This window comes from Falco peregrinus, chromosome 7 (assembly GCF_023634155.1).
Source record: "Falco peregrinus isolate bFalPer1 chromosome 7, bFalPer1.pri, whole genome shotgun sequence".
Lineage (NCBI taxonomy): Eukaryota > Metazoa > Chordata > Aves > Falconiformes > Falconidae > Falco > Falco peregrinus.
In genome coordinates, this window is record NC_073727.1 from 71,247,092 (window position 1) to 71,266,601 (window position 19,510).

The window sequence follows — 19,510 nt, forward strand, 5'->3', positions numbered from 1 at the left end:
ACAAGGCCAACTACAAGGTGCTGCACCTGCATCAGGGCAATCCCAAATATCAGCGCAGGCTAAGGAATGAATGAGCCACCAACATGCACTTCCAGCCCGCAAAAAATATCATATCCTGGGCTGCATCGAAAGTAGCATGGCCAGCAGGTCAATGGAGGTGATTCTCCCCATCTACTCTGCTCTCATGAGATCCTACCTGGAGTACTGCATTGAGTTCGGGGGGCCCCAGCACAAGAAAGACACAGACTTCTTAGAGCAGGTCCAGAGGAGGGCCACAAAATTTATGAGAAGGCTGGAGCAGGTCTCCTATAAAGAAAGGCTGAGAGCATTAGAGTGGTTCACCTTGGAGAAGAAAAGGCTCCACAGAGACCTCATTGAGGCTTTTCAACTCCTATACATTAAAAAAAAAAAAAAAAAAAAAATTGACTTTTTACCAAGGCCCGAAATGTAGTGCAAGTGTTAGGGTTTCAAGGCATTGGGTAGATTTAAATTAGACACAAGGAAGACATTGAGGACATTTTTTTTATAATGAGGGTGGTAAGACACTGGAACAGGTTGCCCAGACAAATTGTAGATGCTCCATCCCTGGAAGTGTTCAAGATTAGAGTGGATGGGGCTTTGAGTAACCTGGTCTAGTAAAAGATGTACCTGCTTATTTCAGGGGAGCTGGAACTAGATGACCTTTATAAAGATCCTTCCAATCTAAATCATTTTGTGATTAAAATGCTCAACTTCTAGACAGCAAATTTAGTCCTTCAGGTTCCATTGTAAAGTCAAAGCAGGAAGGCAGACAGGCATCTCTGCTTTGAAATAATCTATCTCATATTAACAGAAGCATCTAATGTTAATTGGGTTTTTTTGAAAATATTTAATCATTACAACCGTTTATGACTAGCTCTGCAGCTGGCTATCAAAAACATTTAAGGACCTAGTCAGGTGACATCCACCATAGCTATCTGGTAGTAGTACACTGAGCAGCAAATATTTCACAGTCAAAAGTTTTCTGGATGGTTCTGACAGAAACTTAGACTAAACCAGGTGATTTTGGAAACTAAAGCTATATCAAGAGAAGTAACTGGTTTATGCATGCCATGTTTTGTAATACTGTTGCCCTGTAACCTGGTACTGCTGTTATTAGTAACAGACCATAAACTTTGTATTGAGCTTGCAGGGCCTCAGAACAGGCTTGCTACAGTCAGGCTCACTCTAAAATTCTCCAAACTTCCCTGCAGCTTTGCTTTACTTGATTTAGCTGTGATAGCAATTTCTCCAATTGACTGGCTGTCCAAAGCTATTTTGTTTTACTTTTTTTTTTTTCCCCTCCTCTTTTTTCTGATGGTACAACTATAGCTTTATAAGGACAGCTGTAGCAGTTACTTTGTGCAGAAAAAAATATTTTACGACTGGCACAATGACATAGTTAAGAGAAATATACACCCGGTTTGACTACAGACGCTTTGAGAAGTGGAGATGCAGTACAGAGGAATATGTCCATAAGGGCAATAAGTGATGAGACAAAGGTTTGGCACTAGTGAGCCCATGGCTATAAACAACTCAATAGTCAGGTAAATAAATGCAGACCTGGATAAAACTGGTTTTGGGAGTAACAAAGTAGTAGCATCTAACATGCATGGGACACCATATAAATTCAGTATGGATGTGATACGGAACTGCAGATCACGGAATAAAGTGCAAGAGTATGAAATTGTCTTAGTAAGTAAAGACCTCCTAAAGTGAAGGAAAACATCAACCACTGGACTCAGAGGAGCATGGGAAGGGTAAGTATGGTAGGAAAATTACTAGAAACCAAGAAGCATGTGTGCAACTATTTTAAGTGTATTGTTATTTTTCCCTTTTCTGTAAAAATTTCATCTGTCCTCATTATGATTAGATACTTAAGCCTTTGATGACACTAACAATCCTTCAGTATACATACATACACACACAGTGTCTGCCTCTTTCCACATAAATAAGACTTTGTCCATTCTAAACAGCTGTTTTAACATTCTTATGACTTCAGATGTACAATCCACCAACACCACACAGGTGTGCCTTGTCTTGTTAAAGAAATGTAAGAGAGGCACAGATCTAATGAGGTCAAGGAGATTGTGTGACTTTATGACTCCTATGGCCCTTTTCAGGTCAATCCAATAAGCCAGCTTCAAAAGAACCTTAAGACAAGATTTCTTGCAAGTATATTATGCATGAATAATTCAAAAAATTTATAAGGGAGTCTTGCAATATACACAAGATGAAAAATGTCAAAGTGTTACAAGTTAGAGCTGAAGGATGTAAATACAAAATACAGAGTTAAGTACTCAAAGCAGTTTTGCAGTCATTTATACCGACACTATAGCTAATGAGAAAATTAGATTATGTGGGTGAATAAACAGTATTTAGATAGGCAATACACGAAGTGGTCCAATAGTATTGTATGAAGATATCAAGTTCTAACATAGACAAGGTGAAGACTGTGTGATAGATTTTAACAGATCTCAAGTTTCAGTTAAAATGAAGTGCCTATATTGTGTGCTACAGTCAACACACTCCCTTTCTTCACAATTAATAGGTGAGTGATATACTAGCTATTTTATTCATTACTGAACATGATCAATGCCTTAAATTTAGACATGCTTGTGTTGATGAGTATATTTTGTTGCGAAGTTCCAGATATCTGCCTCATTACGCCAGTTACAGAAGAAAAGCATGAAAGGTTATGCAAACAAACCCCTCAATATATGGGAAGGATATGAATAACAAAGTAATTCAAAGTACAATTATTAATGGTTTAAAGTTATACAAGAGAAGATGAAAAGCAAAGTATGTGACTATTATATGCTAACTCTCCATCTAACAGAGCAAATTACACAACCTTTACTCAATTAGGGTAACAGCTGCTGTCTGGAGTAACATAGTAAGCCCAATGTTCTATTTTCTGTCCTGCTAACCCACAGGCTTTATTTTGGAAATACTGATTCCACGATGCAACAGTCTACACCATTTGCCGGTTTAAAGAAATAAAAATGTGCAGACAATTATTACAGATGAAAAAGATTTTTCCATTTTCTTTTATTTTTTCAACAAAAGACATAAAAGGCGTAAAGCCATCTTTGCCATTGCAAGCAGATTTGTAATAAATGCAAAGGAGTTATTAACAGTGAGTCTTAGCAAGCTGCAGAGACTTTAAAAGGCAGAAATACAATTTTCATAATAAAAATTGATACTACTTTAAATTAAGTACAATACCAAAAAAAGCACACCAAAAAGACTACTACAAACCAGAAATCAGACTGCTATAGCTGAAAATACACTTTTATTATCCAAGAGATGAAAAACCCCATACAACTTTCCCTACTTTGTCCCAGCCAAGGGAATAAAAAACCTTCTTTACAAATGAGATCAGAAATCAAGCAAGCAATAGTACCAGACTTTTTCAGATTCATTAAAAGCTAGATGAGTGTCAGCTGCATTTCATCTAGGACCATCTCATTAACGGGGACCATTCCGAAGGTAAGCAACCACTATTGCATATATCTGATTATTAGAAAAGGAATTAGGATTTAACTCTTCAGCCAGATAGAAATCTGGGTATAAATGCATCAAGAAACTCCCTTGAATAATTTGGTGATCCACAGGAGGCACTAGCAATATTTTAATTTCTGCATTGGTAAATAGAAATATACTATGTCCAGAACTGAAAATCCAGGCAAAATGAAGTCTGAACAGAATACAGGCTCTTTTGACATCCTGACATTTAGCAGCAGTTCCTGTTTAAAATAAAATTAGAATGGTGGCAGGGAAGGACACGGGCTGCTTAACCGAATTCTTACCCAGCAAATCTGTAAGGCTACGAACAGAAGAAGTTATCCCTCCAAATACCAGTTGGCTGTAAAATGGAACAAGCAAAAATGCCAGCTCTGTTGAATCATGCGCTGCATGGCTTGTTTCAGAAAAGCGCCTGGAGAAAAGATGGATTTCATATATTCCTTATGTGGCTGAATTAAAAAAAAGTAGGAATTTAGCACGATTCTAGAGTTACAGGAGTTTTAACCTTGTTCGTTTCTCAAATAGTTGCTGCATTAAGAGCATATGTTTTACCTTTAAAAATTAAAGTTCAAGTAAAAGACATAATGCATTTTGAAGAGAAGAAGCAAAGCTAGCCTTTTTATTTTCAGGTTTCGTTTTTTTTAAGCTGTCTACAACATTGATTTGCAAGATCATGCTGCACATCTGTACTGGCGTTAGCTGCAATAGAGTTAAATGTCTTCACAGTGGCCTGTATGGCGCTAAACTTTGGATTTGTGATGAGAAGTGCTGACAGCACCGGGATGTTTTAGCAATTGATGAGCAGCACGCACACAGTGTTAAGGCTTTTTCTGTCCTGCCAGCAAGTCAGCTGGGGGTGCATAGTGAGTTGGGAGGGGGCACAGCCATGACAGCTGACCCCAGCTGACCAAAGAGATATCCCATACTATTTGATGTGCTCAGTAATAAAATGGGGATGGGTGGAGTTTGGCCAGGCTGCCATTGCTCAGCCATGTTTGGAGCAATGGCACCGCTCTTCCCAAGTAACTGTTCTGTGTGATGGAGTCCTGCTGTCCTGGGGATGGCTGAAGTAAATTAATTCCTTACTTTGCTTTGCTCAGATGTGCAGCTTTTGCTTTACCTATTAAACAGTCTTTATCCCAACTCATGAGTCTTCTCACTTTTATTTTTCCAGTTCTCTCCCCCATACCACTGAGGGGGTGGGGAATGAGTGAGCAGCTGTGTGGTACTTAACTGCCGGCTGGGATTAAATCACAATCTCTTAATACTGATTCAGATCAGGAAATGACTACAATAAAGGAATTCTGACATTTTGAAAAAAATCTTGAGTATTTTTCACAAGTTAATATTAGTCATACAAACACATACTAATGCTGGTAGATAAGAACGAACATGAAGTGGGGAATTAGTATCAGCACAGTTGCAATGATGATTTGTTAGGATGTAGATTAGATTCTCCACAATCTCAATACTCAATTGAGAGGCTACAAAGAGACAAACAATCCTGTTTTGACTTTGACTTTCCACTTTGTATCCCGTACTAGAATATGCTGTTCTGGTTTAGAACTGGCACCTCACAGCAGCAGAGGAGCAAGTCCTTGATATTTTCCTCTAGGAAACCCTCTTTTACCAAATGATTCTCCTATTGAATTTGTGATCTCAAATATAAGCACAAGTAAGAGTTTTGTGGAGGAAGGTCACAAGCCCTCTGAATGATGATTACAAGGTATGAACCACCAACACTGGGCTTGTTACTGGTTCATGCACCAAGGACAATGAACACAGTTCTTACACGTATCTAAGTCACTAGAAGGTACAAAATAATCCCTTCCAGAATCAGAGGCAGTCAAAAAGACAGTTCCAAGAATGTTCTCAAGGCACTTATTCCTTTCTAAGGGTTACTAGCCACACAAAGGCTACCTTCGCATTAGGGACTGAGCTACTTGGGGTGAGAGCTGGAAAGCAGAAAACAGCTGACATAACTTACAGACTAATATAGCAGGCAAGGCTCCTATGAAATTATTCTTCCTTTAGACAAAAAAATGTAATTGGTTGATAATGAACCCTACTACATTTAAGTTTTATTTTCTGCCAATTCAAATAGGGTTTATTCTATCAAAACTTCCACTAACAGTGCCTTTTTTTTTCCTAGGCAATTCCTACAATTTCCAGTTGGGAAGTTTCTGCTGTTTCGGTTAGTTCAGGAAATAGCATTGCAGATTTCTGACTCCTATTCCTTTGAATATTGCTGAAACAAATATTTAAGTGGTTTACTGCCAAAAGGAATTTCACGTTTTTAACAGGTGAAGTTATTTACCCTAAGTTCTCATAAATAAAAGCTGAAGGAGTATAGTTGTTTAAAATAGTTATCATTTCTGCTATGCACGATCTCTTCATATATGAAAGATTAGAAAGAGAAGGCATAAAAGAGCGCAGTCCTTACCTGTGTCTACCAACCAAATTCAGTTCCCTGCAAGTTTAGCATTTTGAGCAAGTTTTAAGTCTGTGTAATTCAGAGCACAAGCAGACTATTTTACCTATGCCTCTTCACAAAATAACTTCAATTTTGCTTTTTGTAAGTTTTCTGAAAACATGTTGGCTTAAAAATATTTTTCATTAGCTGTTACAGTTAGAGTGAACTCTTTTGTCACCTAAGTAATTGATATTCTAGGTTATTGAAGGTCCCACAGGACAGTCCCACAGCACGGCCAGACCTCTTCTGACCTGAGATTTTGCTGCTACACATCATGTCATGTTCTGACACATGAAATACCAGATTTATTTTTAACTGCATTATTATTTCTTCCCCATATATAGTCATTAACAGTCATTCAGATTGTATCATTCCAAAAAGATGTTATTTTTTAGAAAAATTGCTAGGATAAGGAAACTTCAGTTGACAAAGTAAATCAATACCCACATTAATTCTCAGAAAACAGTTACTTCCACTCCAAAGTGCAATTACAAACTTAAACCTAAAAAGATCCCGTTTCAGTCTGAGCTTTCATTATTCAAAGCTTTCGGTTTACTTGGTCACATGTATACACACACACACACACATTGCTGTAAGCTTTAACAAACATCTCAGTTTTAAAAAAACAGACTACCAAAACAGCAAGCAAGAAGTATTTAGCTAAAAATAGAACAGAAACATATTAGTCTATTAACAGATGTTATGGCCAATTACACTAACATCAATGGAAGATTGCTAGTGAAGATGTAAAGCTGCTAGGATTACATTTACAAGAATACCAGCACTTACTATGGTATTAATGTTAGTTTTGTTTTCTTACCAAATAAATGCTTAAAACCAACAGTTTGTGCCTTTAACGTTTAAAAGAATTAAACTCAGATTAAAATTTACAGTGCTTCTTTCCCCAAACATTACAGTTGAGGAGGAAATAGTTACAAAACTGGGAGAAACAAACCAAATCTTTCCCCAAAACTATGCAACAGAACATAGAAAGAATTGCATAGCTCTCAATGTCATCATTAGATATTCATTACAATCATTTGGAACTTTTCAGAACCAGATTGGCTAAGCCACTGAGGTTCAGCAGTAATATTCAAAGTGTCTGATCATTGTAACAAGCAAAATGAAGTATTACCTTACAGTTAAAACAGCACCTATGACTAAAGCATAGAAATTAACTAGCCATGGTTGAAGATTCAGAAGGCTACTCATACTAAGTAGTAGGCGATTATTATGCATTCAAGTTGCATAAAAGTTGGTATTTTCTTGCCTATTTAGCTTCCTACTCCCAATCTAAAATATTTGCCTCAGATTATTCGGTTTGTTTTGAACACCCCTATTCCCAGGGAGTAACTATCCTTATCACTGTATCAGTTTGTTGTGAGAACTACACAGCCACTAACTAATACAGTTAGACTCACAGACAACAGCAGGAAGCATTGTCAAGTGCTAACCCACTGAAAAGCAGGTTTTTACTCCTGAGAGTACAGGAAAGGTGTTTTGGTACTTGAAGGAAACAAAGAAACAAAAAACCAGGATATGTTAGCTTGAGCCCAAAGGTCTGTTGTCTTGACTGGGTCCATATTGACTGAAAAAGTCTTGGGAAAATTACCTTGGTAAATTCATGGAATTAATACAGGAATTAATGTTTCCAAATTGGCAGGAGGAAGCATTTCATTTTTTTGGTTTTTTTAACTAGTTCAAAGTATTGAACCATAAAAAGGGAAAACACACCAAATAACAGATACTCAGGGAGAACAGGAGCAGTAAGAGGGGGAGAAAAAAAAAGAAGTCTTCAAAGACTTTATGCTGTGTAAGTGTATCACTACTTTCTGCTCTTGGTTCTGAAAGGGATTTTAAAAAGAAGCTTCAGGAAAGATGCATAAGGCAAGAGGAGGTGACTGCCAGTGTAAATGTTAATGCTGGGTGTGAGCAGAAAGCTTTGAGAATTCAAAGAAGAAAAGAAAAAAGGAAGTATGCCCCGAGGGCAGGTAGGATAGAGGGACATGCAAGAGCTCTTCCTTTGGCAAAGAAAACCTGCTGCTGAAGAACAGAGGTCAAGGAAAAGTACTAGCGCACATCAAGTCCAGTACATCTGGCTTGCTGTTTAAACACTGCCCACAAATTCTACATTACAAAATGTGATTATAAACAACAAAAACAACCACACACAAAAAACAGAGATAACTTAAAATGAACCAAAGATTATTAACCTTTGATGGCAGTTTAATGGCAGACACTAGTGTAGCAAAACATATGCTACAAACCATGAAATTTCCTTTTACATTGATGACTAATAAGGCACTGTAAATTAAACTCTTACTGATTTTTCTGTACTCAACAACCAGATTCTCTAAATGGCAGGACACTAGTAGAAGCAAGACCATATAACAATTCTACCATGCGTTACTCTAAGTTTATGTGTGTATAACACTTCAGATATTGCTGTCATTTGAAGTGTATTTTTCTATACTTCCAGCCATATGCCAGTGTTCTGTGTGGGAGGATACTTTTGACATTCCAAAGAATTACTACAATGATACAGCAATACTGAATTTTTACTTCTGTTTAGCCCTCAAAGCACCTTTTAAAAAAGTTTGTGACTCTCATTCTAGAAAATAGGAATTAAAATTATTTTAACAGGGAATTAAATTTGCACAAGTCACAAATACTTTGTTATTTTTCCCACACATCCCACCGTCCCAAAGTCTAAACATTTTAATTGACAGTGCTTTACACCATATAAAAAGCAAAAACAGAACAAACCAAAAAACCCCAATCAACCACACATTACAGAAACAGAATCTCTCTCTCAACTCCCCAGTCCCCTGGCTTAAAACTTATTACCCAACAGCAATGGTAATAGTCAACAAATCATTTAGCAGATCAAATGAGTTGACGGATTCTCTAAACTGAAGTTGCTGCTTCTGAAACTGACAGTTCTTTTCACTGATACAACCACATGTTTGAAAATTCCATAGATAATTTTATTTCCAGAAAATTCAAGCTTCCATCTGTAACAAATGTATAGTGTTGATGTGACCACTAAGGAAGACAGAAGTATTAATTAAAAATACTAGGGATTCTCAGAAATAGACATATAAACCTGGTGAAATCACCATATAGTAAAGAAACTTACATTTCAGCCTAAAAACTCAGCAATTGCCTAACTACAGCAGTGTCTTATTAAAATTAGATGGCTCTCACTGGTCTCTTGCCACAAAATCAGATTTAGTTAACTATTAACATTAACGTGGTATAGGGGTGACAGCAAGCTAAGTCAGATAAATACAAAGAATCTTCAAGAGCTTAGAGCTCTGGAATGTGGTTTCACTAGCCTCATTGTTAACCTGTTTCTGTATTGTAAAAACACAAAGGATCTGACTATGTCACTGCTGCATGGCAAGCCAGGTCATAAATCAAGAACGTACTCAATAAAATGCATAGATCAGAATCTCAGCTCAGGGAATGTGATGTACTGTTCTCTCTCTGCTAGGGATCCCAGTGTGGGTGTAACTTCAGAGGCTGTTCAGTAGGTGCTGAAGTGGTTCACATGCCTTCTTTCCCCGTTCAGTGTCCTATCCACATTCACCAGGCAGCTTAAGTTAAAAAGAGCACCCTGCAAACAGTAATGGTGAAACCTCCCAACAGCACCTGCTTTGCTCTGCAAGGCAGAGGCTCAGCACAGCAAAGAATCTAGCCCAGTATTAAGTCGAGTCATGGTTGTAAAACCACTAGTCTCCCCCTGAAAAGTGATCACATTTAAAGTACTGTCTTTCAATAGCAGAGCTAACTTTAAAGACATTAATACTTGATTTTTTTTTTAATTTCATGAAGGTAGGAATTCTAATTAGATTAATTTTTCCTATTCAGAAGAAAGTGGCCTGTCGTAATAAGAATAAAAAAACCCAAACAACCACCAAACCAAACCCACTTGTTGTGCAGCCTCCCAGAATATGGAAAGTTTATGTAAATTGGTTCCTTCATCCATCCTAATATTTGAATTTTTCAGACCTACTTCATCTGCTACTGTGAGACAAGTGATACAATGCCAGAACAATTCCTCTGTATTCCTTTACATAGTGATGCAAAGGGTTTTTTTATTTCTTCTGCTCCCATTCTATTAAAATTGTAGCTTTTGGATGTTGAGGGCTTTTCTATTTCTACAAGAAAATTTCTGTTACAGATCACTTCCCTAGGTATCATTAAAACAACCCAGATTTTTTTTTCTTAAACATACTATCCTTGCCCGCTGACATGCAGTTAAAACTTCGCTCCAATTAAGATGTTTAAAACAGCGTTTCTCAAACTCTGCATTACAACCCCACAGTGTCCTAAACTCTTAGATGGAAGCAGTCAGTAGCACTTCAATGCTCCCCATGTCTTCAACTGAACAGTAATTCACTTACTCAGGAGAAGAATGAAAGAACTGGCTAAAACCAGGAATAAGTAGATACTTCTAGTAAAAGCAGACTAGCTTTGGGATGGGTAACTGGCAGAGTGATTATAAAGACTTCCAGTGGCTGGTAACATCTGGCCTGTATTCTGCTGCCCCAGAGGAACTAATCACCTACCTACTCAGCAAATTAGATGTGGCATAGGAGCCAGAAGGGGTCACTATTTAAAACAAATAGTTTAGGGAATAGTTAGAAGAGTTCTTAAAACTATGGGGCTTCAGTAACTCAGCTGGCCATTACATCAGAAATCACCCCAAGCCTTCAAAAAAAACACCTAACCCCTCACTGCTACAAATACTTCCCAAAGCTTCAGTCCCCATTGCCTGTCTGTACATTGAGATGCTGTCACTTGAGTGGCATTCACCATTTCTCTGGAGTTGGATGTCATTTTTTTGACGTCAATTTAAGCTCATGGACAATGCCAGGTTCACAGCACTAAATCTGAAAGGGGGCAGTGTTGTTTAAACAGAGAGTGGTGCTATCTGTCAGTGTTAATTACAGCTCTTCCTGCTGGGTTTTTTACAAGAAAGTAGGCCAGCAGGAAGTGTCATTATATTACAGCCTGCGGCTCTGTGCAAGTGTTCCTAAGCTGACAGTCAAGAGACATCCTTTAGTATTCTTCACTGTCTTTTTCAATATGGAAAAACAAACTGCTCAGATTGCACAGAAAGACAAAATATGTTATTATACGCATCTGCAAAGAGAGAAAGATACAGGTATGTAGAAAGCAACTTCCTGTTGGTAACAAAACCAGTTCCTGGTGTGTTTGTGATTTCTGATGTTCCTTTTCAACTTACCTAATAAAGCTTATAAAGGCTATTACAATGAAATTTTCCTACTCTTTCCTCCCAGGCCTCATCCCAATCAAAGAAAGACCAATTAGCTGATTTAGCAGGTGATAAAGTTTTGGGGGACCAAGAAAGGGAGGAACAGCTACCAAGGAAAGACATAACTGCTGAGCTACTCATCCCAAACAGAAAAAACTTAAAACTAAAAGATCAGTGTTACTCATGATACCTCCTACACCTGTCTTTCATTCCTCGGCAACCCACTCAATGAGGATACTGAATTCAAAAAACACTTTAAAAAACACAATCATTTCAAAACATTAATCAAATATGAAAGATAAGATATGTGTCAATATGAAGTAGATTTAAGTATTGTTAACAAAGGGAGGTAAAGTTTCAAGGGTTCTAAGTTCTAAGAGACCTAATGGTTCTAAGAGAAACATAATCAAAGTCTACCAAGCATTTGAAGATACCTTTGGGCTCTAAGATACTTTGACTTCTGAAGTGGTAAACAATATAATGGATTTACACAGTTGCAAATTCTAGCCCTAGTAAATAGCTACAATCAAACCATACTGCTTTCTAGATTCAAAGTTCCTCACTAACACCACCATTACTTTTTTTTTTTGTTTGTTTTAATTCTATCACTTAACTGGCCATAGACAGGTTTTCCAGAATAAACACTTTCGAAGAATTACATTTATGAAAACATAGAAAAAATGGCTTTGCATTTGAGAAGTAATCTGAAACTGAGAATTCTGCAACTTCTAGTACTCAAAGCCCTGTATTTTCCATGAATTAAGTAGGAAAAAAAACCCACACAAAAACACTCCAAACCTAAAAATCACAAAAATTTTTGGTAGACACAGACATTAAATACCTGGTGTTATTTTTTCCCAGCATTGTGCAGTCATCACTGTAGTCTAACTTTTTTTTAAATTTATATATACACATACATATTTATTGTCACTGTTATTTTCCACAAGGAGAAGATCAGTGATTGATTTTCAAGGCCAGTTAGTATCCATATCTCCCTCGTTTTTATCATTAGGCATTGCCTAAAGAACTTGTCAAAAGAAATAATTTTGGAGATAACAAGAAAACCATTTAAATGAAATTATTTCTGAATCCAGCTTTGGAAGCCTGACAGATTCAATTAAAAATTCCAGCAGAAATTAAAGTATTAGTTTAAATTTCAGAGTCAAGACTATGGTTGTTATGTAGTTACATTTGAGCATGCTAAAAAAAAGAAGTTTATGCAATATTCACTGATGATTCAAACCCCAAACAATTAAAATTGAAACATCACATTTCAACATGAAAAGCATGTAGCATAAAGACCTGGTAAGAAAAGAGTTCTTACCTTCATAGATAGCTTTGAAGCCTTGAGCACTGACAGCAAAATCTGTGGTGAAGCAAAGCGTGAGGATAGATCCTGTGCTCACAATAGATGATGGAAGCTGAAATCCAGATAACCTGTGCAATAAAAAGGCACAAATAACTGTGATTTTTAAAAATAAAACATATTAGTAGGTTTGATAAGTGTTATGATAAGCATCATATTTCTACATCTGAACTGCCAACACATTACATTCTTTACCCCAATGCAGTCTCTAAGACACCTGTGCATGCTCCAACAGAGAACACCGAAAGAAGGACTTGTTTGTATCTATTGAAGACAAAGAATTTTTTTGCTAGGACTCATTTGAAGATGAAGATAGGCAAAGTCAAGACACCTAGAAGTAGATAACCAGGCCTTGACTCACACAGAGGTATCTAGCACAATTTGAGATAGTGTGGACTATCCTGTCTGTCCTCCCACTGCTTCAGAAAAAGCATGTATCTCATATGTTCAATGTCATATACATTAAATGACCAGAAAACAAAAAAACCCAAAACCCCACAACCAAACACTTCTACTTAACAGCTTCAGAAAAACTACCTTACATTTCCCATCTTATTAGCAGTCTTACCTTTACACACAAAACAGAATTCTGGATAAACTATAGTTACATTGCAATACTGATTTTAAGATTATATCCTCAAAATTAATTAAATCATTTTGAGGAAATTACAGATGGGGAAAAATGTTTACATCCTTTATTGAAATATCACTGAAGACAATTCATTAGACCTGGCTGATACTAGTAAGATGCTGGTTTATTAATGATTACTTTCATATAAAACCTAAGACACTACTACTGTCCCCCAAACACAAAACTATACCGTCAGCTTACATCACTAGCTAATTTCTGTATTTTCCAATAGGTGTTTGTGATCCACTGGGTACAGGAAAATGCATCAAAGCCACCTCTGGTTCAAATTTCATGCTGAAAGAGATTCTTGAATTCACACAATGGAAGAGCTCATTAAAAAAAAAAATAATGCCAAAAACCCCAACAACACCACCACAAACAACAACATCAAAAAAAAAAAACAAAAACCCCAAAACAACGCACAGCAAAAATGCTTTGATATATTTTTAATCTGGATGGTTTAGACAATCCATGCCTTTAGAAAAATATTGCCTTTTAAATTTATTGTACAACTATGCTATCATTCATTAATTGACATCAGGAACTGCAGAAAAGAATCATAAACAACGTGCTAGTACAGCTGTATCCCTGAACTTGAAATTCTTTGCAAAATTAGCCTTATTTAAGACCGCTTTCATGGTCTTCCTTGCTTGAATTACACCAGTCAGGTGGTCCTCTACCTCTTTCCAGTTCTGAGCTTTGGAAACCAAATAGACTTGGATGAGTCAGAGATCAAAGTGAGGAGAGCTTTAAATACAGGTGAAGGCATACAGTCAAGGCAAAATAAGTCAGCAAAAAGCTTTCTGCAATTTCTTCCTTTTTAAACAACATTGTCTGCCATGTGCTAATTAGCTGTTTACTCTAATCTTCTCACCTTCTGTGTACTTGTCAACCTATTACTCCTTTTCCACCTCATTTACTCCAGTTCCAGAAATAACCAGGTTGATTTTTCCCCTCGATCTTCAAACTACAGAACTACCATGCAACTTGTCACATCTTACGTTCAGACTTTTGTATGTTCTCTCACCTTCACTAGATGTTGCAATTTTTAGGGAAGCGGGTCTCTTGTTATATTTAATAAATTAGTGGTTATCGTTACTGCCCTACATCTGGAGTGTACGGTATGACAGTTCATTATTAATTTAGTGTATGTATTTTCTGATCTTTCTTACGTGTCTCTCCCTTCTGCGAGAAGGGATTCAGAGAGTTCTGGTTGTAAAGAGGTTTTTCTTCATATAGCACTACAATACTTCCTGGATCTAACGTTTTTTATTGAAATAGAGGAAACTAGCATGCATTGTAGGGGACAGAAGGAAAATCAGGTTGAAACACACACACACAGAAAGACAGAAGCAGCTAGCCTCAACAGTTCACACCACATAGGGGATTATAAATTCCCCTCCCATCCACCCCCCAAGAAGTTTTATCAATGCAGAACTATCATGCTTTAGCTACCTCATTTCTAACCAGTGTTTGCTTCACTTGGTATGGATTTTGTTCACATAAATGAACTTATCTGAGCACTGACTGGACACCCTGAGCTCTTGTTATGATTCCAGAGCTACTGGCTTTGATTCTGTTATGATAATAAAGTATCACTCCTATAATATGGATTCTTTATCTACTCAATAAATATAATTGTTTCTGCACTATCCCCCCTGAAATACTAGAAAATCATTCTTTAGGTTAACCAACATGAAAATCCACATTAAAAGGAAGACAAACATACTCTTTTGTACCTTAAATCAGCGCACTTAAAGGTCTTACAGACATAGGAAAAGGCAAGTATGTGGTAAACTTCAAAGAATTAGTACATCAAACCTATTTTTTCAAGTTCTTTATATTACAGTGATCCTAAAAAGATTATGGAAAAGTCTCAAAGATAAAAATTCTGTATTTCAGTCACTCAGCAGACTACCTGGGTGCCTCTACAGTAGCCTTGTTGCCCAAAATATTTCTGGAAGTGTTTTTTCATAGTATTCTAATAAATTCAGGGAGATCAAGCACCATGAAATTGAGTGCAAACAAAAACTAGATAGCAGATGAAAATCTAGAGTGTTACTCTTCAAACATTTCCAGAATTAAACACTACTAAGCTACCAAGTCATTTTCCCCCTCCCTTACTAATATTTTTGCTAGGTAGTTATAGCTCATGAATTATAACGTGTTTTGCACATTCATTTCATCATCTAGAAAACCCACACACCTTCACATGCTGCTTTACTTTAGATATGTGTCTTGGCAATTAACGTGTCGGCCTTCACTGCAACCAGAAAGGGAACTGTTTAGACAGACAAGTGTGTGTGCTAAGAAAGCAGAATCATTCCAAGTCCCATCTGCTAATAAAACTGTCATTTGATAAAACTGCACTACTTCATACTGAGCATATGGCAATACTTTAAGCTTAAAATACTACTTCCTTAACTTTCAGTAGCATTAATCTGCACAAAATGCACACACTAGAAGACTTTTTAATCACAGATGGGATATATTTGTCTCATCAATAAGGAAGAGACAGAACTTGTAATAGAACACACAGCAGTACACCAGTACTGAGTTTAGCTTCTGTTGGGGGTGGAAACAAAAAGAAACAAACCACCACCCATTTCATTCTCCATTGTCATTTCATAGATCTTGACATTCAGCCATTTCTAGTGATAAAAGTCTATAAATATACATATTTATTTATTTATTCCTAATAACGTAGCAATATGTCCAATTGGCTCAGCTCAGAACTTCTCCATACTCTGTTTGTGAGGACGTATGTTTGGACTTCCTGGTGCTAAACAGGTAGTGTGGCAAGTCCTCTGGGGGTTGGCAATATGGTTAGGGATCTGCAGCAAACTACATACAAGAAGCTGAAATAACAAATTTGTTGGGCCCTTTAAAAGACAACAACTAAAGGGTGAACCTTACTGCTGTCTTCAGCTACCTATTGAAGAGGTACAGAAAAAGCCAGTTTCTTTTGGGGAGCATAGAAAGGATGGGAGGCAATAGTCAAGGGCCAACACGACAAACTCCAGTTTCGTATTAGGAAAAACACACTACCATGATAGTGGTGATACATTGAAACTGATGCCTAGAGAGGATATGGTATGTCTACCCTTGGAAATACTGTAAAAATAGTGTCCTGGAGAAGCATGATCTATCTTCAGAATTGGCTCCAATGTCAGCAGGAGAAAAGATCAAATAACCATAGGTCTCCCCTAACCCAGGTTATTTGAATTTGAATACCATAAATAAGGTATGGGCACAATTCCCCATCGTAAGCAGCTGCTGTAAGAAAAAAAAGAGAACACTGAGCTATTTGAGGAAATACAGAAATACAATCTGATCAGCCTAAGAAGTTTTAGGTTCTTTGCATATGTTTATTAGGGATTGAACTTCTAGCTGCATGTAGTTACGAAATTTTCAGAAGTCCCAATGGCTCACATTGAAACTGACAGGCCTTCAAGCATAGTTAAAGCTGAACTGATCTTTGCAGGTGTTTTGAATACATCCGTGAAACAAAACCAGCTTCACTCCTCGCCAGTAAGAACTACTACATTCTTGTTTCCAGATTCACTAGATTTTTTTAAACATTTTGCACTGCCCTCATGGTTGAAATTGTCAAATGAAGCTTTCTAGAACAGCTCTATCAGAAACAGCTACCAAGCACGAGGAGTGTTGTCTGATGAAACCACTAACAATAGTATGTACTGATTTCACAGTTGCCAAAAAACAGTGAGCAATTGCAAAGGAAAAATAGATGCATTCTCACCACTTTATTTGCTAGCTTATATATTGCTACAGCTGCCTGTAATACAAAGTGATATGTTCAGATTGCCACACATGACAAAATTTTGTCATGGTTTAACAAGATTTTCTGAGAAATTTAAGAGCCAAAAAAACCCCCACCTTAGAGGGAGAGGAGGGTCTGCACCCATGACGACTGATTCTTTTTTCAAATCAGGCCAATTAATTCAATGAAGACACAATATTATAATTAAAAGGAGAATCAGATCTGTTAAGCATTTTTAGAATTGTGCCTGACAAACACACACACACATAAGCTCTGCTCACATGTCTTCACAGCTTCTTTCCAGAAACATTCTCTGAGGAAATAACTACAATCTATTTGGCCAAGACAAAACATTCTTGCCTTAAATTAGCTATTGGATATCCCTTACAAAAGCTATTAGCCAAAAGGTTCAATGCTACTTACAACAAGGTAAAGTATAAGGCTAAGTTTCAATGAATTATCCTACAAGCAATTTTGGTCAAACCAAAGATAAATGAAAAACACTGGAGAATTTTATTTTTCTCCCTCAAAAGTGTGTAACTGAAAAACCTAACATTCCTCCCATTTTATCATAAAGTGATATAGGTCATTAACTGCCACAGGAAACAACAAATTGCTGTCTGCTATCAGTGTCTTATCTGTCCAGGTTTTACATACTATGTCTTCAACATATTTCCTCAGACATGCCACCCCACAAGGCTGCAGGAGCCACCTGGAACCGGCTGTGCCCAGCCCAGCCCCGGCCGCCCCTCACAGTGGTCCTGCAGCCCCCGCCAGCAGTACAGCCTCCATGATAGGAGCAGAGAACACTTCAAAAGCATCATCTGTTTATATACACCTCAATTTTTAAGAAGTCAAATCATTAATATGCTATCTTAGTAATTTGAATCAGTTTAACTACCTGAACACATCTGGATAGAAGAGAAGCTACTGCAGTAATTTACAAGAATGTGACAGTAAACTCCAGTTATTCCACAGAAAATAGCAGCAACGCTATGAGAACAAACTGAAGCCACTTGCTATCGGCTGAGAAGAGTTACCCACAGGTTAAGCCACCTATTGGTACAAAGGGCAGACCAGCATACCCGTTCCAGCAAACCAGGCTGTTACCTGCCATGTGTGAAACCACAGAGGCCTGATCTTCAGCATTTACATCCATTCTGTTGCCAAGACAAAGTGAAGATTTAAAACCTGACTCAGATACCATCTCATACATAAAGGAACAAGGAGCTACTATATCATTAGTACAAGATCTGTAACTTGTAACTGATTTTTTGTCACAGAAGACAGGCTAAATATATATATATTTAATACTACTACCCTTTGTCTCAACTTTTTTAAGTCACAAGAAAAAGGGAAGACATACAGAACAAATCCAAAGTCAAGTTTTTCATTCAGAGGCTCTAACTTGGTGGCTTATCTCAAGCTTACAGTAACACTGACTGCTCCCTTAAAAAAACTGTACAAGAAACACTAGCAAGCAGAGACCTAGCTCAGAGAGCACACCCAGGCTTCCACACAGGAATTACCCTGCTTCCCCACCTCTGCAGCACAAAGAAAATAGACAGCAACCCCTCCTCACATTGGTGTTATTCAGCTCTCTTTGCTAAGGGAGAAAAAAAAAAAAGGGGGGGGGGGGGGGGGGCGGCGCGGGGAGACAGGGGGGGACCTAAACTCCCATAGCTCTCACGTTTGTTACTCTGGCACTGCTGAAGTCTTCCTCAGTGCTGTGTTCTCCAGGGTCAAACTCTTCCACCTTCAGGTTCTCTCAGGTTGTAAGTCCAGAGCAACACCCCAACACTGCTCTTCCAGTCCCTGACTTCCCACCACCCCTCTCCTTAAGAAACTACCTTCAAAGCCCTCCTACCAGATGGCCACAAAATTTCTTCTACCTGCTGTCTCCCCTGCACCCCTCTCAGATGCTCCCCGATACCTCATTTGATTAATTAACATCAGGTGGCCTTCTATCCTGCTAACTAGAGACGGTTCAGGTATTTGATTAATTAACATCAGGTGGCCTTCTATCCTGCTAACTAGAGACGGTTCAGGTGTGCAAACCACATCAGAAGGGCACTAGCATTAGCAGTACACAACAAGTTCATCTCTTACCTGGGTGCTCCTTCTTCTGCACTTTAAAATTTATAATCTCAGGTTAATAATTGGTTCTGAATAGGCAAGAAGTAGATTTTTTAAAAAAATCAAGACTTTCATACAGTGAAATACATGTACAATTCTTCCATGGTAGTCATATTAAAACTTTCTGATATTTCCTGTGACTTTAACTTAGCTAGGAATTACTTGCAGTAATTAAAAAATTACTGTTTTGCTGGTAAGGGAAGGATGGAAGCAACCAAAGACAAAGTTCTACCAGTAAAGTCTAGAAGGCTCATAATCAAAACTCACTGAGTTCAGTCACTATGCAGAAAAAA

General features: G+C 37.6%; 1 protein-coding gene across 1 annotated transcript in view; it reads right to left on the reverse strand.

Moving 5' to 3' along the window:
- CSMD1 (CUB and Sushi multiple domains 1) overlaps window positions 1-19,510 on the reverse strand; it is a 1,203,943-nt gene that overhangs the window by 847,794 nt on the left and 336,639 nt on the right. Inside the window, exon 3 of the mRNA XM_013299736.3 lies at window positions 12,628-12,740. Within this exon, the coding sequence (XP_013155190.2) occupies window positions 12,628-12,740 (113 nt within the window). The remainder of the gene's footprint in view (window positions 1-12,627; window positions 12,741-19,510) is intronic.